The sequence below is a fragment of the Maniola jurtina genome, chromosome 4, assembly GCF_905333055.1.
Source record: "Maniola jurtina chromosome 4, ilManJurt1.1, whole genome shotgun sequence".
In the NCBI taxonomy this organism is placed as follows: domain Eukaryota; kingdom Metazoa; phylum Arthropoda; class Insecta; order Lepidoptera; family Nymphalidae; genus Maniola; species Maniola jurtina.
In genome coordinates, this window is record NC_060032.1 from 11593460 (window position 1) to 11620875 (window position 27416).

The 27416-nt window shown below is 37.5% G+C and overlaps 4 protein-coding genes across 5 annotated transcripts in view; 2 read left to right on the forward strand and 2 right to left on the reverse strand.

The window, feature by feature from the left end:
* Positions 1-245: 245 nt before the first annotated feature.
* Positions 246-1178, reverse strand: LOC123864973 (DNA-directed RNA polymerase II subunit RPB9). The gene has a single exon (XM_045905798.1). It carries the CDS (start codon positions 996-998, stop codon positions 624-626), a length of 375 nt encoding a protein of 124 aa, XP_045761754.1. The 5' UTR covers positions 999-1178; the 3' UTR covers positions 246-623.
* An 872-nt stretch (positions 1179-2050) lies between these two features.
* LOC123864971 (40S ribosomal protein S23) lies at positions 2051-5491 on the forward strand. The gene is made up of 5 exons (XM_045905795.1): positions 2051-2185; positions 2537-2696; positions 3790-3988; positions 4497-4585; positions 5403-5491. The coding sequence occupies exons 1-4, from the start codon at positions 2182-2184 to the stop codon at positions 4563-4565; spliced, it is 432 nt and encodes a 143-aa protein (XP_045761751.1). The 5' UTR covers positions 2051-2181; the 3' UTR covers positions 4566-4585; positions 5403-5491.
* A 1193-nt stretch (positions 5492-6684) lies between these two features.
* Positions 6685-9961, forward strand: LOC123864940 (gastrula zinc finger protein XlCGF57.1-like). The gene is made up of 3 exons (XM_045905721.1): positions 6685-6885; positions 7348-7483; positions 7955-9961. Exons 2-3 carry the CDS (start codon positions 7457-7459, stop codon positions 9401-9403), a joined length of 1476 nt encoding a protein of 491 aa, XP_045761677.1. The 5' UTR covers positions 6685-6885; positions 7348-7456; the 3' UTR covers positions 9404-9961.
* Positions 9962-15087: 5126 nt separating this feature from the next.
* The window catches only part of LOC123864920 (receptor-mediated endocytosis protein 6 homolog), a 30183-nt gene continuing 17854 nt past the window's right edge, over positions 15088-27416 (reverse strand). For both annotated transcript variants that reach the window (XM_045905679.1, XM_045905678.1), the window contains exons 23-32: positions 22963-23096; positions 20146-20311; positions 19502-19613; positions 18931-19139; positions 18300-18529; positions 17697-17811; positions 17415-17562; positions 16953-17066; positions 16397-16591; positions 15088-15602 (exon numbers count right to left, since the gene is read on the reverse strand). In XM_045905679.1, the coding sequence (XP_045761635.1) occupies positions 16412-16591; positions 16953-17066; positions 17415-17562; positions 17697-17811; positions 18300-18529; positions 18931-19139; positions 19502-19613; positions 20146-20311; positions 22963-23096 (1408 nt within the window). In that variant the 3' untranslated portion in view covers positions 15088-15602; positions 16397-16411. The remainder of the gene's footprint in view (positions 15603-16396; positions 16592-16952; positions 17067-17414; positions 17563-17696; positions 17812-18299; positions 18530-18930; positions 19140-19501; positions 19614-20145; positions 20312-22962; positions 23097-27416) is intronic.

A 27416-nucleotide genomic window follows, 5' to 3' on the forward strand; every position in this document is an offset into this window, starting at 1 on the left:
AATACCTAATGAAATACATTCACAATAATATTAAGTGGGAGTAAACAGTATTGTTTAAAATCAAAATTATTATTAATATTGAGAGTTTGCAGAGCTTATTTATATCGATTAGTTTAACCAGCTAGTGGTTTAACATGAGTACAAGGTCACTGTTTAGAGCAGCGGTGAACAAGATCCAGTTAGCCTTAATGATTGCCAACCTCCGATAGGAGATGGCACTAGAAGAAGAAGATTTATATCGATCAAATGTACTACTATTTTATCATTATTATCATAAACTACTCTAGTATTTAGATGGGACTTTCAGGTTGCTTAATTTTATTGTGAGATGGGCTTGTGCTTGACGACAATCATGATTAATAAAAAGCAAAGATGAGGTTTGCGTTAGAGGGTGCTTTTGCTTAGACGCTGCCTTATTCACTCTTGCTCTGAAAATATTTAGGATACATGCAGCAGGAGACAAGGATGCCAGGAGCGCATTACACACTTTAACAAATCTTATCAGAAAACTGTAGACATTGACAGGCGGATAATATGATGACGATTGCTGATAATATGATGCTGATTTTTACGTTAAATTATATTATTATTATCAAAATGATTATAAATAACACTGAAGTCCTTCACTCAGTCCACCTGTGTTTACAACTTGTACACACATAGTACAGTCTCATTTCCTCCTCAGCGCGTCTCGTCTGCCCCTGGAAGAACACCGCTTCTCTGTGGTTGCACTTCGGACACATATGATCTTTAGTACGAGGCAAAGTTGGATCGCTCACCACATCTGGATTTATATGAGTTAGCTCATCTACTTCGTGCATAATTTTGTTCACGTACACACAGTTTGAGTCTGCTAGCTGCTTGTAGTCACAATTTCGACAGGCATACAGCAAAACTTTGTTGTTTTTATCTTCGCGCGGGTAAAGCATGTTGTTGCACTCTTGACAAAACTGTATACCGACATAACCTGGCCCGCCATCCTTCCTTCCGATATTCATTTTGAATGTATATGTTTCTTGATACCAGCGCTTGATCTTAACGTACAGAAATTATGTACGTTACTTAAAAACGTTAACGTTACGTTACAGTACGTACTTAAAAATCGGTAAAACACGAAAAAGAGTTGATAAATGCACCAAAACGACGAGAATCGAGATGAGAACTTTTTTTCAGTAACCAAAGAGTATGTAACTGAGATGGGACCATAGAGTAGATGGGACTCTGTCTGTGTTAGCGTTTGCTAGCGCGCGAGCTATGCCTTTTTGGAGCGTTTTTTTTTTTGTTAAAGTGGCCGGTTTTTGTAGTGGTGTTTTTTGGTGGTGGAACTGACAGAGAAGCGCTCTAGGGGGGTGCCGCGCTTGTGTCAGTGACTTTTATAGTTTCCATGGTTTCCCCTAACTTTTTTTTCTCTCTCTCGTCTGAATTTAAAAAGATTAGCCAATGTCAAGTTTGTAGTTATTTGTAACAAGTTAGGAAAACTATACAAGTATGGATCCCGTCTGTGCAACAGTATGAGCTAAATCAAGCCGGCGCTTTACACTTGTGGCAAGCAACAAACATATGCAACAAACAGCAAGCATCGCATAAAGTAAACTGGTAATACACATGCATCGTCAAACACCACAAATGGCTTGCCTGCCAATCTGAACGCTCCAAAGCGCAGACAAGCATTACTCGAACAACCGTCCATACGCTTGCTGTTTGCTGTTTGTCACAAGCATTTGGCGTAGGCATAATATATACCGTACCTATTTACATACTATTTACCTAAATTTAAAAAGTTTTTTCAGAAAGTTAGTTACCCACCTGAAATTGTGAGGTAATATTGTTTTAGCACAAAAGTCCAATTTAAACAAAATGTACGGTCATTTAAGTATTTTTTATTGTAATGTAATTTTTAAACTGTTTAGTAGCTTCTAGGAACGTCTAATTCTACTACTACATAATTTTTAATGGCTACTTGAGCTTGAAACAATGTGAAAAACTCTGGCTCTACGCCTATTATAACAATGTTACCCGTTTCTACTGTAAGTACTAAATATTAGTTACCGGTAACCATAGACACTTAGTATATTTGTCTGCGTAGTTGGTATCATTGTTGATTTGAATTGAAGGCAGTCAGTGGTTGGCTGAATTTTATTTCTTTTCCCATCCGTAGCCGATTGGTGTCGTGCTGCCCAAATGGGTAAGAAATAGTTTTGTGCCAAATTATTGAACTTTATTAGTAATTTATTGTTTTATGTGGTGCTAATTGAGTGTTATTATGCGCCGAAACCTTGTGAAAGTGTATAACCTGAGCATTCCATTAAAAAAGTCTCTAAAACTGATTTTAGATCTGCACGCCTAGTTGTCGGCCATGGCGCAGACATGTTTTTCTCGTGGTGTTTAAATAAATCTCTTTTCATCCCGTAATCGCTACGATGATTATGAGGTATAATAACACATTTGCCGTTCATAACATCGTTTATGTAGTGTAGTGTATCGATTTCGGTCTCTTGTGGTGTTGTGTGAGACTGATAACCGGCGTCTATTTCAGGCAAACCCCGAGGAATACGCACGGCGCGGAAGCACGTGAACCATCGCCGCGAGCAGCGATGGGCGGACAAGGATTACAAAAAAGCCCACATGGGTACGAGATGGAAGGCTAACCCCTTCGGTGGTGCATCTCACGCAAAGGGCATCGTCCTGGAGAAAGTGTAAGTATAAAGTACGTTTCGGACCGTACGCTACAATTAACTGTGCATGTAGTGTTTTTTGCCAGATTCATGTGAAGAAAAGTGTAGTAGTGTTAATTATGTTAATGGAGTGTAACGGCGAACAGTGCGTGAGTTAGTGCGAGTCAAGAAAGTGTGTCGTCGAGTATCAGCGCAGTCACGTACGGCGGCGTCTCCGCGCGCGGTATTATTCCTGTGAATGTGTTTCTACCACAATCACAGGATAATACTGCGAGCGGATTCGCTGCGTCTCGCCGGCCATCGATTGTACGCAAGTCGCAAACTCGGCGGGTCAATGAACTCGCCATGGGGGAGCGTAAGCATGGTGTTTGTTATACGGTAGGTATATTGTAGAACCCTATAATTTTTGCTTTTCAGAGATGTTGTTTGATATATTATGATTTGTAAACTTTCTTTTGTGAATTTGACTGTATTGTTTTTGTATTGTGGATCCTCACAAGTTATGATTGTTTATAACCTCCAAATATGGTTTCATGTGTTAAGCTGCCTTAGACCTTTTATTTATAGGCAACCTTCAGATACAACTTATTATATACTGAATGCCTGTAAATGGTTGTAGTACCCCTTATATCCATGAATATTGATATTAATGCCCAATATGCACTAATATCTGTAAAACATATTTTGTTTATGGCCATAAAAATCCTGTGATAAGTTTTCCCATGATTAAGACTATCCTATACAAGTATGTTTCAGGATGCCTCTGCCAGTTGTTAAAGTTGATTTAGCAGTATCAAACTATGAAATTGTAACAGATGATACACTTTCATATTTATAAATCTGAATTTATAGTTTAGTAGTGAAAGCAGTCTCTCATTCAGGTGTCTATTCCATCCTTTATTTCTAACATTTCAAGAGTTATATGCATTTTTAGCAATTAACGATTGCTTGCTTCGAGTGTGAAGGAAATCATTATGAGGAAACCTAAGAGTTTCATTATTTTCTCAAAGCTGCCAATCTGCACTTGGCTAGTGCTGTGAACTGTAAGCCCTTAGCACTCAGACTCTTGCTCAGTAGTGGTTGATATGAACTGAAACTGTTGTATTTTCTGTAGTGGTGTAGAAGCCAAGCAGCCCAACTCCGCCATCAGGAAGTGTGTGCGAGTGCAACTAATCAAGAACGGCAAGAAGGTGACGGCATTCGTGCCGCGCGACGGTTGCCTCAACCATATTGAGGAGAATGACGAGGTCCTAGTAGCAGGGTTTGGACGGAAAGGTCATGCTGTGGGTGACATTCCCGGAGTCAGATTTAAGGTTCGTTCATAGTTATGTTCTTTATGCTTCCTGCTTCTGGAATTAACTTGGATGGCTTGAGTCACAATTCTAATAAGGAGTGGAGAAAGAGCAACAGAAATAATAAATTAGTATAGGAACCTGTCTACCACAAGATCTTAGTATACTAAATGATATTAGTGGTTTTAGTTTATTGGATAAAGTTTTTTTAAAAATTTGTAGAAACTATTTCATTACCAGATAAAAAATAGCCTATCTCCATCTCTGGGATGCAAAGCTATCTCTGTAATATGTACCAATTTTGTTAAAATAAGAGGATGGGCTTTTCATAATTACATATAGTCTTAGTATTTACTAGCTATTCTGTGAGATAACTGTAGGTAGACTTAGGTTTTTAAAATCCTGTAGGAATCATTTTATTTTATTGGCCAAGTAGTGTATAAGTTTGTGCCTGATTTCACTTAAATTGGAGTCATTGGATGTCCAAATATTTAAATACCGATCTATAATTATTACTTTCTCTTTACAGGTGGTCAAAGTGGCCAACGTATCACTCCTCGCGCTGTACAAAGAAAAGAAGGAGAGACCTAGATCATAGTTCTACTTCATTGTGATAAGGTAAATATCTAATATAATAATATTCCTATCATTGACTGCTGGGAGTAAGATATCCTCTGAGGTTCACTAATAAATAGTGAACATACAAGATGAAGTTTTCTGGTCAAGTTTCAGCTGACTTAAAGGTGGCGTCCAGTAAAGTTGATGGTATATGGCTATCAGTGTACATAACGCTATGCATACCTTGTCTGTGTTTGACTATCATCTAGACTGCTGCAAACTTGATGGTAAACTTGATTTTGTATGGCCAGTGTTATAATAGCTGTCAAAGAAATCAAGGTAAAGATGGGAAGCAATTTTTGATCCAAAGTCAATCTGAATATGTTATTATGACCACTACATTACACCTCCGATACCTTTGTGGTGAAAATTATTACAGGCTAGTGAAATTTTTAACTACAAATTGTTATATTAGTGCTGATCATAGAATTCAGTGTAGATAGAAATGGTCAAAGAATGTGAGCTTGCCCCAAAGATGCTCAGATTCTTGTGCCTTTTTTGTAAAAATGGTATTTGCATAGCTTTACTTAGGTTATAGCTTTGCTAGAGCTAGAATATTGCCATCTATTTATTTCTGTAAATGTTGCTAAATACCGGCGTCATATTGCCCCATTATTTAGGACAGTAGAAGCCATTATTTCTAAGGGGTAATTTATAAGAGCGAATCATGCGAACTTCTAAAATTTAATGATGTATTTAACAATCTATTTGCTACTTCTGATTGCCGTGACGTCACAACATGTCTGATTTCAACACAACCCAACTGAAGTGTTGTTGAGAAGGGGAGTTTGTAATGTTGTTGTTTTGTTTGTTGCAGTGCTGCCTGGTGTGGTGTGTTGTTGCTCATAAGTGAAAAGTTTATAAAAATGGAAAAATCAAGTACACAATAAAAATGTGTATGTCAAGCATATTTGTTTTATTTTTCAATCTCATACTTCGTAAGAATCAAATTCCATAACTACAGTTTCATTCATGCCCATGTGCTACTTTGCTTCAATTTGTTTAATTCTTTCCCGGGATTTTTTTTAATAATGTCCAAATAAAGAAACGAAGCGGCGCTATATGCAATGATGCGTATAACTGAGTAGGTTCCTGAGGGAGGGACGTGATGACTTGACGCGAGAGCTCAGTGATTCCTCAAATTGTGACAACTGACAGCCGCGTGCGCCGCTCCACTACCGCAGGAGCCTACTCAGTTATACGCTATTATAGGATTTTTATATATTTTCTCTGGAATAGCATTAGAAATCATGTCATGCATTGCCAGACACTTACCATATCGTAGCAACCCCCTGCCAGACGCTCTTGAGACGGGGCTTGCTAGGACACTACGTTTCTGGCAAAGCATGACTAAGGGTGTTTGGCAGGGGGTTACCACGACACGGCGAACTGGTGACGAAATATAAAAAAAGACTACTCTGATGTAAGTTTTGTTACACCTTTAGGTATTACCTGTATCTCCCAAAGCCACCATAATTCATTCTGAATAGTCTGATCGCTCTTCCATGTGCTGGTGACAAAACTCAGAAAAACTCAGCTTTTATAAAATAGCGAAGGTCCAGCATTGGCTCTTCTAGTAGCTGCCTTCGCGTCTGGTCCATTCAGTTTGACGCAGTCCGCGTCATCTATACATATAATAAAATTGTAGAAAAGTGGTGCCTGTACAATGGAAATATATAAAAAAAAAGTAGCAGGGGTTGTTATTATATCGATGCCGAACCCGATATAGTAATTAATTTTTTTTTTGTCTGTTTGTCTGTGTGTTTGTGCACGCTAATATCAGAAACGGCTTATTCGATTTAGATACGGTTTTCACTAATATATTGTAGTAAGCTTCACTTAAGATTTAGTGTTTATTTCATGTCAATCGGTTCATAAATAAAAAAGTTATGTCAATTTAAAGAATCACGGCGAACATTTTTAACGTACAGAGTACGTACTACACGCCTCGCGCCTGAGCGTCCGTGGCTATATAAAGCGCGGTCACTATTCCACGCGAACGAAGTCGCGGGCACAGCTAGTGTTGACTATAATCGTCCTTATAGTCCCGACTTATCGGGAGTGTACCCATGTCTGGAATGAGCTTCACTAAAATTATTCCCATATGGCAACATCAAAGGTGCGCTAGTCTCAACGATCAATAAATCTTTTCAAAGTGATATTTTGATAAAAGCTAAATACCTATTTATTATTTTTAAATAACATTTGATTTATAAGTAAATTAAAATGAAGTGCTCATCTTTCTATAGTAGCTCAGTAGGGGATTCTTCCGAAACCAAGGGAGTTATATCTTATACAAAGTATGTATTTATATTTTATACTACTTACTTTAACTTATAATTACATAAACATGTTTGGCAAATTTCATTAAAATCCTAGAAAACAGTTGTGCTACCTATGGCTGTGATAAAAAAGTTCTTTTAAATATGTCAAAGCTGTAAAGAAAAAAATAGTGCCTCATATATTTTTTTGTTTTAATTTTACCTGTAGTTTATTAGCTCGTGCAATATTCAAATTAAATTGAGAACAGGCAGAGTAACTCATGTTTCATTTCTTAGTAGGTAAATCAGATAAAGGCTATATTATTCCTCTTTCCCCTCTTAAGAGTTAAGCTTGCGTAAGGTCAAGTGTCCACAAGCAATTTAACTTGCACAGTTTATCTAGTTAGATGAAGGCGGCCAGTTGCAATAGATGCCAATAATAATTATTGCATTCGCAATTTCTGATAGCGGAATATAGGTTGCTAACTTTATTGATTTCAGTTGCGTGAATAGAATCTGGCTGGAACATTTTGCGCAGCATGTGTTCAAAGATTGTTAAGTTATAGCCTATTTACATAGAACCATCCAAGACAACAATAGGTACATCAGAATGAGAGAATTAGTTAAGGTGGCATCTGTAAGTATAATAATAATTTTATGTAGCTATTTTTAAATTGTACTAATTATAAAAATATGAATCTAGTAGCTTACGTGAATACTGCAGGAATCGCTCAATCAGCCCTAAAAAGTGGCCGCCTACAATACGATTTAAATACGATAATCGATATCAATTTAAGGCCGATTCACACCAATTGCATACACGTGACACGTGCGTAAAGACGCGCGTAAACCCCCTAACCACCGGGTTACGCATACATCCACGCTTTACGCAAGCGGTGTGCCATGTTTCATACAGTTCCATACATTACGACGCAATGGTACGCGCTACGTCCACGCTTACGCAGCCAGTGTGAACGAGCTATTATCGTTATCCTTAATTGCAATACGAATGAAAAATTTTATATAGGAAAATTAAATGAATACAATCTAGCAAAGAGATGCATCGATTTACGTTTAAAGAATAAGTTATTTATCCATTGTTTTTCAGTTACCAGAACAAGACACGAAACAGATTCACCATGAAGTTGAAATACCATTCAACGATATGCTATCCGAAATACCTCTGGGTATGTTCAATGAAGAAGACCCTGATGATATTACTGACGAATTCGATTTATTCCTTCTAGAATGTACGGAGGATGAAGAACTGGCTGAGCTAGAAAAAATCGTATGCCAACTTAACGACTTGGATGATGACGCCTTTGGTGATGATGAGTACGATGCAGAAGAGTATATTGACCCAGAGGAAACAACCGTCCAACATGACACTAACAAAGATAGCCTAAGCATTGAAGCTCCTTTGGACCAAACATGTACAGATAACGCTACAAAGTTACAAGAATTAAATAAAGATTCAGTCAACGATAGTTTGGAGCTGGAATCTAAAGTTTTAGCAACTGTTTCGAATGTAATAGTGGATAAAGAAGCTGATTTACAAATTAAACAATCTATCGAAACATTTAAATGTTCAGCGTGCATCAAAGGCTTTACAGACGAGGAATCGTTCAACGAGCACATGGCGACACATTCCAATGTCACCAAAAGGCGATCAAAAACTAAGCAAAATAAAGAAAAACCTAAAAAGTCATTAACTTGCGAAATTTGCTACAACAGGTTTACACGTAAGTATAATTTCGTCAGACACATCGTGACCCACCTCAACAAGAGACCGTACACTTGTTACTTGTGCCAGAAAGTGTACCAGTTGAGGTACAGATTGGTCAGTCACCTGCGAAGACACACCGAGGCAAAGGTTTTCACTTGTGACAAATGCAGTACTAATTTTAGGAACAAGAAAAATTTGATTGACCATTTGCAGATACACGCTGACGAAAAGCGTTACACTTGTGACGTGTGCTCAGCTCGATTTGCAAAGAAGTGGTACATACAGTCGCATATGAGGTCTCACAGCGAGAAGAGGTTCGAATGCGACATTTGCAATAGTAAATTCACAACGAAACGTAATTTAGAGAGTCACGCGAGAATCCACAGCGGTGAGAAACCGTTTGCCTGTGAGCAGTGCCCGCTGACGTTCGCCGACAAGAGTAATCTATTCTCACACATCAAGACTCACACTCGAAACAAGTTCACTTGTAACATTTGCCAAACAGTATGTCTGAACATGTTTGAATACAAGCGCTGCTTCGCAACGCACATGAAGATTCTCGCCGGGGACAAGCTCTTCACTTGCCTGGTTTGTCACAATAAATTTTCCAAAAAGAGTAATTTGAACACACACATGAGAACTCACACTGGGGAGAAACCTTTCGCTTGTAGCGTCTGTGATCATAAATTTGCACGAAAAAATAATCTGGTCTGTCACATGAGGTCTCATACTGGTGTTAAACCGCATGTCTGTAAAGTGTGCGAGAAAAAATTTGCTCATAAGCGCAATTTACGAGACCACTTGAAAACCCATGAGAATGCGACGCATTAATTTTTCTGCTTTTTATAGCTAGGTACTATCATTGCTTATATTGTGATGTGTGAGAGAAGCAAGTTGATTGTGTCCAGGAATGTTGAACGTATGAATGCGAGGAAAATCTCAAATCCTTGAACTTCTGCAATATACGAGTATATAATATGGCATGGCTGACCGATATGACTCCGTGGAGGGACATAATAGACAGCAAGTTGTCATGCTTCAAAGGGGGTAGCGACGAAAGCCGATGAAGAGACTAAAGGGAGGGAGAGATTGTGCAACTCTCACTTGCAAATAATTAGCACATTGTGATGTTGTGATCAGGAAACAGTGCTCAATTTTTCTATCAGGCCAAAAGGTAAAGGCCAGTCTGTGTTTCATAATAATTTATTATTTTCTCTGTATTTTAACTTTCGGGGAAGTTGTAGGTAGCATAAATCGAAACGATCTTTTTCTATACTACGTGTATATTTGTCGAATATTTTAACTTCGAAATTCTTGTGATGGAAGACTATATTTAAACACTTATTTTTATAGTAGTTATACACTTTTATCTTTAAGCGTATAAAGGATTTTATTCAAACAATAAAATAAACGTTGTCTAGGTATGTATCTCTAAATCGAGCTCTACTACTAGTTCCGTCTATCTATTAGTCTCTAAAACACTATAAAATAATACTATAAATAAATAGATATAAACATTTAAACAAAATTATAGACATCTAACTACGATTACGCATGTAGACTTGCACAGGTAAAATAAATATTATGTAAAACAATAGTTGTAGTTTTAACTGCAGTGTACCCCAGGAAATGCAGTTTGTTAAACTAGGTATTAAATAAATTGCAATAAATTATTGTGCATCTTCGAAGTCGTAGACGAGTATGTATACCTAGAACACACAATCCAGATGTAGGTCCAATTTCGAGAGAGGTCAGCCGCCGAATCCAACTCGGCGGAAGCTTCGAGATGTCTTTTCATCTGAAATTCCTCAGCGCTTGAAGACCAGTCTTCGAACAGTGCGTGATGTGATGACATATGGATCCGAGACATGGCCGAGAATTCTTTCAACATAGCGAAAATCAAAACTCAATATATTGCAATATTAGCTGGCACCCGCAATTTTGTCCGCGTGGATTTTGAAACGCGGCTCTAGTTCTAAATTTTTCCCACCTGAGAGTCACTAACTCAGTGTCTGACACTGAATGATAGGCACCGATCTCATATTTGAATCTATTGAAGGTTTTCTATGAAAAAATATTTTAATATCGTCCAGTGAAGCAGCAATGTAGAACCTACCAATCTCAGTGGCTATCATTCAGGCTAACTCAGTGTCTAACAAGACACTGAGTTAGCTAATAACCTAGTTGAGCAGATAAGTTGGTGGGACTTGGACCGTACTTTATATCACACGTCGCGATGATGTACCACAAAGTCTACTTTTATTATAGTATATATTATGTTACCTTGCGTCTGTACAAAAAGCAATAAAGGATTTTTATCATTGGAATGAAAAGTAAACCAAATGCATAGTTTTTATTATTTATTTATTTCTAAATATATTTAATTGCTCTGATTACATTATTAATCTCTAATAATAAAATAGGTGAGCTATACAATTTGCAGTCTAGTTAACGTTCTAGGCAAGATAAATTAGTAAATAAATACATCGTAATATTTATGGAGTTACATTAAGAAATTGAAGGCCATTATAATATTATTGAAGCTATTTTTTATTTAATTGAAAAGTGTGGAATGTTATTTGAACTATGACCGAGTTTAAAGGTACAGATACCTGTCGAAATTGTCCGTCCGGAAAAAATCTGATCCGCACTGGAAAGTACCTCTGCTCATACATTGTGTATTAGATCCTAACATTCTGCCGACTGTCAGAATTTTACCGGATCCGATATACGCTTCTGATGTTCGCAGAGTGAGTGAGACAGAAAGTTTTCTGACAGGCTATTTGTGATAATATGCGGCCGACTTAAAGACTATAAAAAGGTTAGGTTACTATTTTAAGAAAACGTTATAATTTTTGTTCTCGTTAGGTATGTACCACTATTAAAGAATTGTAATTTTTTCAACTTTAAAAATTACAAGATTCATTTTCAATTCAGAAATATAAATAGTTACGTACTTACCTATGTTAAAAAAAATATAGAAAAGTAAACGATTTAATTATAAACAAATATAACTTAACTAAACATATTCCAGGATTAAGTCTTAAGAAATATTAAGTTCAAAGTTATGCTTACACTGATGTATAGAATTGAATAATAATATATCATAAATATTATCGCTTAGTGCAAACGAAACTAGTGCTTATCACACCTATGTATATAAGCATACACTATACGCATATTTACTAAAATATACAAAACACTTGTGTAGGCACCCTAAGTGTGACCTTAGTAAAAAAAATGTCATGGCATCCTTCTCGAAAGAGTTTGTTACACATTGGTCTTAACTATTAGCGAAAAAATTCTAAGTCTATGGTCTTAACTCACTCGGCAAATGTAGGTACTTTTCACCGATCTAGTTGTTTCTGGCTAGATTGGTACCTTTTTGATACAAACATACCTATTTGCGCAATTCGCAAGCAATGGTTGCTTATAAAAACCCGGTCATGTGCGAGTCGGACTTGCATACGAAGGATTCCGTACCATTTTACAAGATCAACACTTTTATTCATGGTTTTCGAATTTTTTCCTTTACTCATGTTATAATTTGTAAGACATTTCTACCTGCCAAATTTAATGATTCTAGATCAACGGGAAGTACCCTATAGGTTTTAATTTCCTTGGCCACGGGTCTTGTTAGACAGGCAGACAGCAACAGAAGTGATCGTATAATCTTTCCGTTTTTCTCTGGCGATATAGAATGGAATCGAGTATCTTTTTAAGCTATGCTAGGATTTTTATACAAAAACCGTGCACACTGCTCTGTCTTCATAAAACTTTAAATGACAAGTTTTTACAATGTGAAATAGCTCTAACGTCTAAAGAAGGATGTCACAACTTATTCGAAAATATGGTACAAATAAGCTCAAAACTAATATCATTAAATTTTTTATACGAATTCGTTGATTTTAATTTAGTTTTCTGTAAGTATAATATTATCTGAGTTAGTTTTTATCTTCGTCGGAAGATAAATAATAATAATCATCATCAGGATCAACCTATCGCCGGCTCACTACAGAGCACGGGTCTCCTCTTGAATGAGAAGGGTTTTGGTCATAGTCTACACACCTTTGAGAACTCTCAGGCATGCAGATTTCCTCACGATGTTTTCCTTCACAGTGATATTATTTAATTGCTTAAAACACACATAGCTCCGAAAAGTTAGAGATGCGTGCCCGGGATCGAACCCTGGCCTCGCGAATAGAAGGCGGTCGTCTTAACCACTAAGCTATCACCACTTTTTGATTCATGAAGATTAAAAAGTTACATATTTAAAATAGATAAGAATGGAAGATGTTACAGTATTTTACACAAATAGCTAAGCCGATTTTTATATCCAATTAGATGCCTACTCTGGTAAGATAATGCAACATACTATACATACATAAGGATTTCCAAAAATACATTTCCTTGAGTATTACAAAACCACACTTAAGAATCACAGACGAGTCGAATAAGTTCTTAATGCTGATCACAAGCACATTTTTCTTAGATTATGTATGACGTGACGTCATCAGCACACCAGCGCTCAAAAGATCCAGATTCCAGACCACGGATTTGGGCCATTCACGTGCAAAATAAGATTGATTTGGTCAACAGTTCAACACTCAACCGTCGTCCGCGCGTCCTCATTCAGTTAGGCTGTGTATTTGGTTGATAAAAAAACCGAGATTATACGTAGTTAAAGCTTACCAAAAAAAAAACGTTCGAAAAATTACATTCAATATGCCTTACTCGAGGTGCTCATTACGATCAGCTTTAAAGAACTTCGAACCTATGATCTAGTATATAAACTCGCTAGCAAATAATCTGAGTTGATTATTCTCCGATTCGGATTCTTTGTTCAGGAGTTTTGTATACCTTTGGTTTATCTTCACATAAACTATGCACGCCGGCTCCACAGGATAATATACAAAACCAGTTACAAACAGTTCACTAAAACTAATTGACCCCCGCCGTCATGTTGTCACCACTGTTTTGTATGCTTTATTATTCCTTAGAACTTAGGGTATATTATTTCGTGATTTACAATGGTGCCAACATGACGCTAGTGAACGGTCTGTACGTGTTTGCATTTTGCACCTCCCCAGACAACTCTCAGTTCCAAGGCTTTTAATCATCTGACAGTATAGTCGGATCTGACCATAAATCTACATAATTATACCATGATTATACCTACCTAAGGATAAAGCAAATTTTAGCAGAGGACTCAGATATTTAAAATCGATTAAAAAAGATCCTATGACCGTTTCAAGAGGTGAGCTATATCTGTGGTAATTTTGTCTTTTATCTGTGCTTTGAATACGATTAGTTAGACCCATGAATGAAGATAGATAAAACGCTCCTAATACATACCTACTTGAAGCAAATACCTACCTATACCACTTTGATTTCCGAGCGAGAGCGAGAGATCGTTCACCACTGGGGTCCAATTTCTTGCTCTAATTTGTTAAAATCGATTTAAAAAATCTGAACTCTCTCTGACGTAACCATAGACAAAAGCAACCCAGTTATTCATGAATCGTTACAAGTTCGTTACGAACTTATATAAATGCTCGATTAGATTAACAAAATTTATATCTGTAAATAATCATGTTCGATTATAAATATAAATAGTTGGTAATGAGTTTAAACGCTAAAACATATTTGATTATTTAGAAAATATCAGTTTGATTTACATTAAGTAGATTTATATTAGTTTAATTTTTGGTATATTACATAATATTGGTTATGATACTGAAAGTTCCGATTATACAATCACATATTAAGTTATTTTCACAGATTGCGGTTACACGTTATTACTTAATTATACAAATACACATCCACTGACTAAGATCTAAATTATTTTTGCTACTCACTAACGCGCTCTTTAATAAAATACGGAAGGCAGCGTTGCACAGAAAAATCTATAAGTAACGGTTAGGATTCTAAGATGCCCCACATTTTACAGACTATCCCATTTTTCAGAGCTTGTATTTTTTACAAATTCAGCTGAAACTGGCTGGCGAAAGTGCGTTCCTACTGTAAGCATAATATTATGTAAGCGTTAGTACGAGTACACTTCTCAACAACGTTGATAGATTTCGATTATCAAAACACTATGTTGTCAAAGTAAAATGGACCTAAACTGCTTTATTTAAGACTCAAGTAAACTAAGTAGATTTATAAGCTGATGCTCCCCAGCGCAGTGCGTAGTTAAAATTGGCATTAAAAACGACGGATTCGTTACTATCATTAACTTTATGAACTTTTTGAAGAGCCAAATATTGTCAAACCATATAATTGTCAAGAATACGATGGGTAAGACATGTGGAACGCATGCAACTATAGTTTCAATTATTTCTCTTTCGTCTGGCTTTACAAAGATTAGCCAATGTCAAGTTTGTAGTTATTTTTAATAAGTTTGTTAAACTATACAAGTATGGACTCCGTCTGTGCCGGCACTCGCAGACATACGCACGGCACCCCTTTAGAGCGCTTTCCAGTCAGTTTTAGCAAAAAAAAAACACTGCAAGAAGGCAGAGCACGCCCGCCAGCTAACACCAACACAGACGAAGTCCAACTATAGTTTAATATAAAATAATAGGAAATTCGCTGGATGTAACTTATGTACCTTATATTATACTCATTTAGTTGTCTTACACAGAAATAATTGTAACATCTGTATGCACACATACCCACGTATATGCAAATAAATAATGTAATAAATAATATAAATAAATAAACCAAGTCAATGTTCACCCAGGCCTGTAGTATGATGATTGAACGAATGAAGTGTTTCGATACCCAAATCTCTCAGCGTTGTCGAGATGTGCAACTCGTATCACAAAGTTCCTGCAGATTATTGAAAAATATTAGAATATGGTATCGTTGATGATTTGTTGAATACACACGATTATATTATTATAATACATTTTATAATTTATTTTATCACTTATAATAAGGTATTCGTTTACAATGTGTTCCTGCGGTCGCAGCGGGCGACGCCACGGAACATTTTAAACCTGAATTCGATGTTTCGCGCTGATCTCTGAAAAAAAAAGACAAATGCTTTAATTTATTATTAATCTGTGGATTATTTTCTTTTTCAGACCGATTATGCGCTTTATGTCAAATGAAAAATGCGCGAAAACTGCCGCAATATTTATGAAACTTTTATTTACATAAAGTGTTAGCTAATTAAAATATTCAAAATATTACTTGAAAAAAAAAAACCACACAAGTGTAAAATGAACTCGCGTGGAGGGGGTACGACGAATAAGTAAGTTTGTAAAATTGAGATATTTACCATGTTATTTTATTTTCATAAGACCATAAACTTCTTATAGGTTTTCCTATGATCTACAAGTAAAGAACTATTTTCTATATAATTTTTTCCAAATTTTAGGCTCAGTAGTTTCAACTTGTTTGGTCGATGATCTTTAATTTAATATTCATAACATATCACACGGTACGGTTTGCAAAACAGTTTAATTTTGCCTTCCAAAAGTGACCCCATTTTCAAAATTACACGTCCCTGTCTGGGTCACATAAATTTATATGTGTACCAGATTTCAACTTAATCGATTCAATCGATCGATTCGAAAATCAGTTGTGACCGACAGGCATAGACATACGGCCGTATTCACAATTACTATGAGGTCTCACAGTGCGCTCGAACGCATAGTGTAGGTTCCACCAATCAGATCATTGTAAATTGACGTGACACAGTCATCTGATTGGTGGAACCTACACTGTGCGTTCGAGCGCACTATGAGACCTCATAGTAACGATTGTGAATACGGGTGATAATGTTACATACATAGTAATGGTATTGATACATACCAGCGCCTGCCCCCGCTAGGAGTCGTTGCTGGAGGGGGGGTGCGGTGCGGGCGCGGGCGCGGGGTAGTCCATCGTCTTTATGTATGCTACGGAGGCGCAGAACTGCGTCCACCAGTATAAGGCCTCGCCGGACAGCGCGCTGCCGCCCAAAGCATTCACCAGCTCTATCGTCGACAGCAGGGAGGGAGGGTTCACCTGCGAAGGGGGCATTCAAATTATTATTAAAGGCCAGATTCAAATATTCGCTGCCACTGTGGCTAGCAAAAACTTAACGGTAAACTAAAGATATCCATGTGAAGCTTAACAAACCTAATCTTAATGGGATATAGTTTTGTTTCAAGGCCACACACGAAAAACCTTTAAGCTCGCATGATTGGCGAAAGTTTCTGTGTGTGTGTGTGTGTGTATGTGTGTGCGTGTGTGCATACGTGTTACTCTTTTACGCAAAAACTACTGGACGGATTTGAAATTTGCAATGGAGACAGCTTATACAACTTAACACATGAGCTACTTGTTATCCCGAAAAATCAATACGTAAAACAAAATAAGTACGTACCTTGATAATAACGAGTACTAAAGCCGGCGTGAGATCGTCGGCGGCGGGCGGAGAACCGTCCGTCAGTGCCAGAGTTGATACCAGGGATCGCACGCACCGTAAAACGCACGTTACCTGTAAAACATACAATATAGTATTGCTTTCTTATTTCAAATCATCAGTCATCTGTTATCGAGGTGTTTTATAGTAAACTAACTACTAAACAATAATTACGAATGTTCCCACACCTAGCCCACTCGTGACCTCAGGGACCACAGATCATATAAAGAAAACCACACGGCTTGTACCAAAAGGATTTGTTACGAACCCAACGACGAACACTGTACTATTACAACTTTAAATTTGTTTATGTTGCTGACATGATGATATGATAAAAATCTTTTGCAGACTCATTTTCAAAAAAGCGCCTTAGTAAAAACGAAGGTTATAGCATTAGTTTTTGCTAGTCGCTCTGCTCCTCACCTTATCCTTCGGCGTACGGTACACGGGTAGGTATCGAAGTTGCAGCTGCGCGTGCGGGAAGGGCGCCGCCCACAGATGGCGCGGCGGCACGCCCGCTCGTATTGCGTTTGTGCTTGCGGACAGGCGGCGTATGTGATCGCTTAGCACCCTATGGACAATACAATACCATGTATTAAAACATGATTCCCACGGGATTTTTAAAAACTTATCCACGCAAACGAAGTCGCGGGCATCAGCTAGTCAAATTATAAAGTTTTGGATTTGGAAAGCGTTAACACTCACTGATCTCTGGCGATATCTCCGTCGCCGTTCGGGAATAGCACGTGCAGGTAGAGCCTCGCGAACACGGCTCGCTCCACGGTCACCTCCGCGCTCTCTATTATGGTTGCGGTGGCTCCTGAAACAAGATGTTGGTATCACTAAAGCTCAGCTTTAGCTAAGTAGCGCCCGGGTGCAATTAATACCCTGGTGCCCTCTACAAGGCGCGCAATCAAAGTAGTGTACAGCACATACATTTTGAGGACTCGCCATATTTGCTCTCCGTGCCACGTCATCTCAAAAGTACAATTTTAGTGCTTAACCTAATGGTAAATCATACTTTAAACATGACCCACGTATAATGTTGCCACAAGCAACACATTCTTCAATACGTCTTAACATTACATGTACGTAGATCGCAATAGACGTGTCGAAAAAATGCGAATGATGGCACGAATATGCATAAATGTGCGCTTTTTCAGTACTTTGAGCATTGATTGAGATACATGCGATCTATACATTCTATGCTATCGGCTATCGTTGGCGCGTCCATGTGTAGATAAAGTGTCAACATTGGACTACACCCGGACATTTAGGCCTGGTATGGCCACAACACTAGCCACTTACCCTCCCACGACGGGTCGGCCTTGACTTCGGCGGTGATGGCCTTGATGCTGGCCGTCAGTCTGGTGGCGCGCTCGTCCATCAGTTCCCCGCCGTTGAGCAGCGCGTGAGCGTGCGCGTGGTGCGCGGCCAGGCGTCGCAGCGCGGGTCCTCGCTCAAGTTGTTCCAGCACGCGGGCTGCGGCGGCCGCGCGCGCACAGCCGGACCACTCCCAACGGACGAGCTTGATTTGCCTTAGGACAAACCCCGAATATTAAGGATCAAGTTTCATGAACATAATATTAACTTTTTCATAAATAAAAATACTAGAAATAAATAGAATATGAACTTAAAATTCAAACATGATAAAATTATCTCCTACAACAATTCTCAACAAAGCCTAGTAAGTATACAGTGGTCAGGATATCAATTAATGTTAAATTGAAATTAAAAATTGTTTGTTTTAAGTAACTTACTTGTATATTTACAGTATCTCTAAGAGGTTGGAGCTTTTTTTTTAGGAGTAAGAGAACTACTTTTGTGTCAGAAGACATCGCTCTTCCATAACAATATTATCAGCATTGTCATGCATACGGTCAGGTACCTATCCAGGCAACAGCATTATTTCTGGAACTTTCATATCATGGGCACTAACGTTTGAAGATCGTGCAGTGAGTGAGCTAGCGCCGCACGACATGAGGCGAGATAAGCAGCATAGGGGCGCCGCGCGGCAAGGTCTGCGCGTAAAGCAGCCGCCAGACGAGCGGCCCGCGCGCCGCACGCGGACAAGGCGCGCGCCGCCGCGGCCGCCTCCGCACTGCCGCCCGCGCGCACCCACTCCGTGAGATTCGTACTTGTACACCGCTGAGACAAATACGAAAAATACGATCATCATCAACCCATTGCTGGAGAACTACTCTGCACACGATTCTCCTTTCAGAATGTGTTGAAACTATCGTCTGCCACGCGCTGAAAATATTCTTTATTGTACACCAAGACAGAAATGTATAAATAGATTGTTTCGTGAATTATTAATAGATGTATGGTACCTGGAAGCTCGTTCAATCAAAATTATGACTTTTTAAAGCTCAGTAAAACCGCTTCCACAGATAATAAACTATCTCTGTGACCGGTTCGCTTATGCGCACCTGTCGATATAAATTTGCAGTGCGGATCTCCATTGATCGGAGGTGGGATAGTCTTAAAATTTTCGTTAGGAAACTCACGTTGGGAACGTATTGGACACTGTGAAAGTCGGTGTTGGCCAAAACGACTCGTAAGCGTCGCTTCATACTGTTGAACACCTCCGGATCGTTTAGATCCACGACTCCCTCGCACCTGTGGGGATAGAAATGTACTATAATATTGTGTAATCTAAATATAATAAAAGGAAAAGGTGACTGACCGATCTATCAACGCACAGCTCAAACTACTGGATGGATCGGGCTGAAATTTGGCATGCAGATAGCTATTATGACGTAGACATCCGGTAAGAAAGGATTTTCTAAGGATTAATTTTCTCTGGTCTGCCGGGCGATTCAGAACACTCGATTCGGTAAGTTACCGTTCGATAAGACGTACTCTTCATTGAAAAATACGTCATATCGAACGATAACTTACCGAATCGAGTGTTCTGAATCGCCCGGCTGGTCTGAACTTCGGCCGTGGCTAGTTACCACCCAGCCGGCACAGCTGTGCTACCAAGCAATTTAGCGTTCCGATACGACATTGGCGCGGCACGTACTCGGCCGCGCGTCGATACTTGGCGAGGATCTCCTCAGAGCTTTAACCTTCGCGGATCTCCGGTGCCACTTCCTCGCTGCTTACCTCCTCCTCGGATACCTTCAGCTCATCTTTTTTTTAAACTTACCTTTCCATATCGTGTCCATCGGGTAGGTCGTGATGCCTGGATTGTCGGCGCGGCGCGCACTCGGCCGCGCGTCGATACTTGGCGAGGATCTCCTCTGAGCTTTCACCTTCGCGAATCTCCGGTGCCACTTCTTCGCTGCCTACCTCCTCCTCGGATACCTTCATCTCTGCAATATTCAGACACTCTGTGAATGTGATTAAAATGGACATCGTAACACTTAACTGATATTCAACATACACTAAACTGAGTTTAAATGTAAGTTTTCTCTATAGCATAGAACCCTATTACACTAGCGGCACGCTATGATGGCCGGTTTGACACATTACAATAGTGATGTGGAATGTCAATTTATTCTCGAACAAAAAACAATTAAGTTTTGTTTTTGTACCTGATTAAATAGGTTTAATAAAACAAAAATGTATATGTTTATTTAATTTATTTGAACGAACTGAATATTTGAACGAAAATGAATATACATACTTTATATGCACACAAGAAACATATGAATACAAAAGATACCAAAAAAGGTGCCACAAAAGGCCATAATTAATCAGATTCGTCCATACTACTATTTTCACTGTCGTCACTGCTATCATCACATACATTAATAATTATATGTTCGTTTTCTATAATATTATCTATTTTCACATCTCTTTCATAATCTTCCCTTATTAATTTAACAGTTCTATTCACAACCTTTTCCCAGTCTCCTTTAGTCACATGTTCACAAGCTTCTTCTAATAATTTTAGCATTTTTTTTGTGGTAAATGGGGGTTCTGTATTGTGTCTTGCAGCATATCCCTTAATTTGAGCCCCCACCAACTCAATCGCATTATACTCACAATGGTAAGGCGGTAACCGTATAACTCTGTGCCCATGTTCTAATGCTATTTCGTCAATGACGTATCGGATCTTGGTTGGTTTGTTTTCTTTTAAAAGACGTACTAATTCCGCTTTTAACATATTCATGTTTGCATCTACGCCATTTTTACGAAGCCATGCGACGATATCAGCTTTCTTTTGGGATTGGGCAGGTGGCTTGTCAATTTGCATCGAGTGGTATGGGGCGTTGTCCATAATTATAATAGATGGTTCAGGGAGGCTACACAACATTGAGGTAAACCATTCAGTAAACTTTTCTCCATTCATGTCTTCATGATAGTCTCCAGTGGTTTTTGACGCAAAAGCCATGAGAGAACCTTCGACAAACCCGTTGATGGTTCCGGCGTGACAAATTATAAGTCGCGATCCTTTTCCTACAGGAACTTTGGAAGTAGATGCTGCTGTGTCATCGTTCCAAGAACGGCCTACAGTATGGTTAGCATTAAGCCATGTTTCATCCAAGAACACAACATTTTGCCAATTTTTGATTTCTTTCACTTGCCGTAAAAAAGTATACCTTGCCATCGCTATATCAAATCTTTCCATCAATATTTTGCGTTTGTTACATTTTTTGTATCGAAATCCAATGGTCTTCAAAATCTTCGTTAAAGAACTTTCCCCACCGAAGAATAATCCAGCTTCCTTCAGTGAATGCACCAACTTTTTTCTTGTTGGATACTCCTTCTGTAAATAGTAGCCGTAAACATGTCTTCGGATAGCATCGGCATCAAAGCTATCGATGCCTACGACTGGTTTTGCTCGTTTTCTCTTTTTTGGTGTGTGAAGTTTATTTTCTTCTGTGCCAGTCTCGCCATATTTTTTTTTAGTTATCCGTCTAACAGTTCGTTGTCCAATATTAAGCGCATCAGCTACGCGTTCAACCACTGACGTTATAGGTAAAATTGGCCCTCCATTTTGAGCTTCACGATCGAAATAGTTACGAAGGCGTATTACGAACTCACGTGTCTGACTATTTAGAACAGTTCTCTGCGTACGTTCGGTCATATCGACGAAATCCACAACAAAGGGCTTGAACAGAGTCCAAATTAACGAGCAAGGGTCAACAGTAATGCAGTATCAATATTTGAAATCCAAAGCCAGGTCAAAACTATATCACAATCGCATTGCACTGACAGTTTATACTTTTCGAAGCAACGTCAATTCGAAACTGCTTTGTTTTGCATTGAGCATTGACGCGAGTTTGCCGGAGGTAGTAGTTGTGCTAGCCAGCGATCCTATGTGACGATCGTATTAGATTCCATTTTTAAAAATTTATTGATATTTTTTTGCGATTTCAGAGGTTTGTCCACATAGTGAAAATTGTTCATATTCACAAGTACATTCACCCCTTAAATGGTGCAAACTGATTTTTCTACACTTGTATACATTTAAGAAATCAATTTAATAAATAAATTTTGAGTCCTAAACCTAAAACTACATTCGATAAAATTTATGAATCTCTGCACATCACTATCGTCAATAAAGTAATACAATTATTTCCTTCAAAGTCGTTATCAATTAATACGGAACTTCATGAGCGGACAAACGTCAAACCGGCCATCATAGCGTGCCGCTAGAGTAGGACAGGATTTTCGAGCGAAATAGGTAGTTGGGTCTGGAATAGTCTATATCTATAAAATTAACACTAACAACAATTTGTGTCGTGTCAAATACCTCTAACCTTGAAATAAAAACGTATGGTATAAAAACGGACACGGAACATCTCACTTCGCTCGATGGAATGAATGAATACGTTATGAATACGTTTCAATCAGCTCTCTCTCTCTCTCTCTCTCTCTCTCTCTCTCTCTCTCTCTCTCTCTCGCTAAAGGACAAAGACAAAAAGTCAATGGGCGTTACGTGCAACAGAGAGAGCTCTAAACTAACTTCTCTCCGTGGATGGATAGTACAATTTCCAGTATGAATATGACGTACCTCCGTGATGGTGCGAGCGGCCCTTGTGCCGGAACATCTTGAACTTGTGCAGTAAGTTCCCTCCCGAACGTTTCACGTTGTTCTTCAGCTCGTCCAAATTGTTCACCAGACCATCTTCGCCCATTATACGTCTCCTGTGAAACAAACCGGTCAAGTGCGAGTCGGAGTCGCACACAAAGGATTTCTTACCATTGTACAAGGTAAACCTAACACTTTTATATTATAGAACACTGCAAGTTACCCGCGCGGCAGCGGTACGAACAACATCGCGTTACATGTGCTCGTAATATTTAAAGTATTTATTACAACAAAAAGTGATCGAAACTTATTCTAAAGTAATTCTAGTGTTGTGTTTACTAGTATTAATAGTATACAAGTAATATACTTACTGTGAAACATCGTTAGTCTGAATGTTGTGTAAAATTTGTGTAACACCTACCTGATAAAAATGTCAAACGAAAATGCAAATACGAGTGCAGTGCCACAGGAAGATAATATAACTATCCGAGGCAAACCAAAGTCTGCTACGCCTACTACTGAAAATAGTGAAAAGGTATTTTTCTCAGGGAGTGGATCACAACCAGATTTATCGAAAATTAAAGATGTGGCCGACTTGAATGTCATGTTGCGCAAACGAAAACAACCAGCGTCGGACTGCAACTGCCGTAATGAATTATTTCAGATTCATCAAGAAATGAAAGATATGTTTGAATCCTTTATGTTATCCCAAAAAGAGGTTATTGTTTCTTTACATCAAGACATATCGCATATAAAAGAGAAAGTCGACAACATTCAAGTAACTACTGAAAATCTAGCAATAGAACACAATAAAATTCTTAACGAAGTCTCAGAGTTAAAATCAAAAAGCCGAATAGCAGAAGAGAGTATTTCACGCCTAGAAGATGATATTAAAAAATTAAAATCAGGAACACCAGCAGAGTCTTCTACGATATCAGCCATTTCTAAAGAAAATATTCTGCAAGAAATTCGTGAACGTGCGGAAAGAGAGAAAAATGTCATCATAGTAGGCATCTCCGAAACACATACAGAGAAGATCGAAGACAGGATAACACATGATACCACTGAAGTCACTAAATTACTGAGTAATGTAATGAAAAATGCACCACATCCTATAAAAATAATTCGACTTGGGAAATATAAACAAGGAATAAACCGTTCTTTAAAGGTCTTATTTAATTCTTCTTCGGAATCCAGAGAAATACTCCAAAACAAGGGCAATATTAAGGATAAAAATATAAAAGTTTTTGCCGATCGGACACCCGCACAGCTGTCATACTTCAAAGAATTAAAAGAAGAACTATCTAGCAGACAAAAACGTGGTGAAAACAACCTCACGATAAAATATATTAAAGGGACTCCAAAAATAGTGAAATCATCAAAAAACTAGGAAAAATAACACAATCGGAAGATGATACTAACCAGGAAGAAATAACTTACCAGATATTACAAAATTACAAAGATTTAGACAAAAGACGATGTGTATTTAATTTTTTGTATTGCAATGTGAGAAGTATTGTTAAACCAGGAAAATTAGATGAGCTAAAATGCATTTTAAATTCGTTTGAACAACAAATACATGTATTACTTTTAACAGAAACTTGGATAAAATGTGAACAGGATGCTAAAAACCTCCAAATTCCTAACTATACACATTACTTTAATTACAGAAATGATAAACTTGGAGGAGGAGTGTCAATCTATATACATAATAATATAAAACATAATGTAGTTCAGGAGGTATACAAGAACGGTAACAATTTCCTATGGATTCATACTGAAAAATACAACGTGGACATAGGCCTAGTGTACAAACCTGGACATTCAAATATGGACCGGTTTCTGGATGATTTTGGAACGCAACTACAGCAGAGTAAACGAGCCATAATATTTGGCGACTTTAATATTAACCTCCTAGCAAACGATGGAAACATACAAAAGTATAAAGATATGATAGAAGAAAATGGATACAAAATTATAAACAATATAACGCCAGAGTATTCTACACGGACCACGACTACTACAAATAGCATTTTAGACCATATCATTACAAACCTAAAAAATGTAAACTACCACGTAGCATTACTGGACTCTTCAATTTCAGATCATCAACAACTTGTTCTTGGTATTAAAAATTACAAACCAGATTCACATCGAAAAGTATTCTATGAAGCTATTAACTATGAAAACCTACGAACATATTCGAAAAAGGTCACACTTGATGATTGCGATTACAGTTCGCTGGAGAATGCAATAAAAGATGTAGTAAAGAAAAGCTCAGTACAGAAAACTAAAATACTTAATCTACCGCAACAAGATTGGATCAATAAAGATATAATTAATAAAATAAACAGGAGAAATGAAATTTGGAGAAAAACAAAGAAAAATCCTAATAATACAGATATTCTGTCGAACTTCAAGAAAGAAAGAAATGAAACTTTTGAATTAATTACAAAGACTAAGAACAAATATTATTTAAATTTATTTGAAAAATGTAAAACCGATCGTAAAAGAACATGGAATCTTATTAATACTCTATCTAATAATAAAATCAAAACAGAATGTGCTCCTCCAAAACTTATGACTGAATCCGGTATATTAACGGACGGCAATGAAATATGTAAATATTTTAACACCTTTTTCGTTGAAATTGGTCCGCAATTAGCTAAACAAATTCCATTAAATTATCACACTAATACAATATGTACTCAAGCGAACCAAGAACTTTCGCAAAAGTTATTTGAATTTACTCCCTGTACCGTAGAAGAAGTAATGAAAATAATAAATAATCTTGATTCAAATTGTAGTTCTGGTATAGACAAAATCAATACGAAAACTATTAAATGTATAAAAGATTATCTGTGCCCGTCACTTGTCAATTGCATTAACCATTACTTAGGCAAAGGCCAATTCCCAGATGAGCACAAAATAGCAAAAGTAACGCCTATATATAAATCTGGAAAGAAGTCAGATGCCAGTAACTATAGACCAGTTTCAGTATTGCCGGTAATTTCAAAAATTTTTGAAAAGATTATTTATAACAGACTAGATCTTTATCTTAACCAACAAAATTTTCTTTTCGAGCGGCAGTACGGGTTTCGCCCAAAGTCAAATACTCTATCAGCTACAATAGATCTCGTGACCAAAATCAAAACGAACATAGATTCAAAAAATATTGCTCTCGGTATATTTATTGACTTAAAGAAAGCGTTTGACACCGTAAGCCACTCAGTCTTATTAAAAAAACTTATAAACATAGGAATTACGGATACTGCGTACAAAATAATTGAGTCTTACCTAACAAATCGGTCTCAAATTGTAAAAATTGGTAATTATCAAAGTGATGCTCGGCCAATTTCTTGCGGAGTTCCTCAGGGCTCTATACTAGGGCCTCTTTTATTTTTAATATATGTCAATGATATTAGTAATTTATTGTTACATGGAGAAGTCAGTTTATATGCCGACGATACATGTATATTCTATTATGGACGCTCAATCGATGACTTAATAAAATTAGCACAAGAAGATCTCAACACTTTGCATGAATGGTTTCAATATAATTTACTTACTGTCAATACATCCAAAACAAGCTATGTTATTTTTAAAGCAAAAAACAAAAAAGTGCCGGTACACATTCCACTTACAATAAACAATTTAAGAATTAAACAATCTACTGAAGAAAAATACTTAGGTTTAACGATTGACAGCCAGTTAACGTGGAAACCGCACATAAGTAAAGTAAAATCAACATTGTCATCTCTTCTAGGATCGCTATATGGTATAGTTCGATGTCTCCCACGAAAGGTTCGGATAAATATTTATAACTCACTCGTTAAACCTCATCTTGATTATTTGATAGAAATATGGGGCAGTGCGGCTAAAACTAATTTAAATTGTTTACAAGTTATCCAAAACAAAATAATAAAAATTCTTTATAATTACGACTTTCTTACCCCCAGTAGAATTATTTATACGGAAACTAAATTAATGAATATCCTACAAATGTATTACTATAATACATGCATATTAATTAAAAAAATTCTATCAAAGAAAATTCATTCAGAATTATCATTTAAAACTAAAAGGGAATTGGGATGCCGACCTTTGCGTAACGCTGATAATATCTCTTTAAAAGGAGGTTCACGCACTAACTACGGTACAAAGAATATAACTTTTGAAGGAGCACAAATGTTTAATAAATTACCTACAGAAATAAAAAATATTACTAAGATAAACATTTTCAAAAAGAAACTTAAAGATTTTGTGATTAAAAATATCTGAATCGGCTCGTGCAATGTGTAAGAGCATTGTCGGGTACATTATAGATATTTAGATATTAGACTACCTTACCCGCTACTATTTTACGATTGTGTTGTTTCTTACCGCTGTGCCGAAAGATAAAATTTGCTTATATTAAGTTTATTACTGTAATTTCT

Bases quoted from the DNA above. Each gene is read 5' to 3' on its own strand.
- LOC123864973 (XM_045905798.1), bottom strand. From the start codon at position 998: ATGAATATCGGAAGGAAGGATGGCGGGCCAGGTTATGTCGGTATACAG.
- LOC123864971 (XM_045905795.1), top strand. The intron at 2,697-3,789 runs GTAAGTATAAAG...TATTTTCTGTAG, and splicing joins GGCATCGTCCTGGAGAAAGT to TGGTGTAGAAGCCAAGCAGC. The intron at 3,989-4,496 runs GTTCGTTCATAG...TTCTCTTTACAG, and splicing joins TTCCCGGAGTCAGATTTAAG to GTGGTCAAAGTGGCCAACGT.
- LOC123864940 (XM_045905721.1), top strand. From the start codon at position 7,457: ATGAGAGAATTAGTTAAGGTGGCATCT. The intron at 7,484-7,954 runs GTAAGTATAATA...ATTGTTTTTCAG, and splicing joins AATTAGTTAAGGTGGCATCT to TTACCAGAACAAGACACGAA.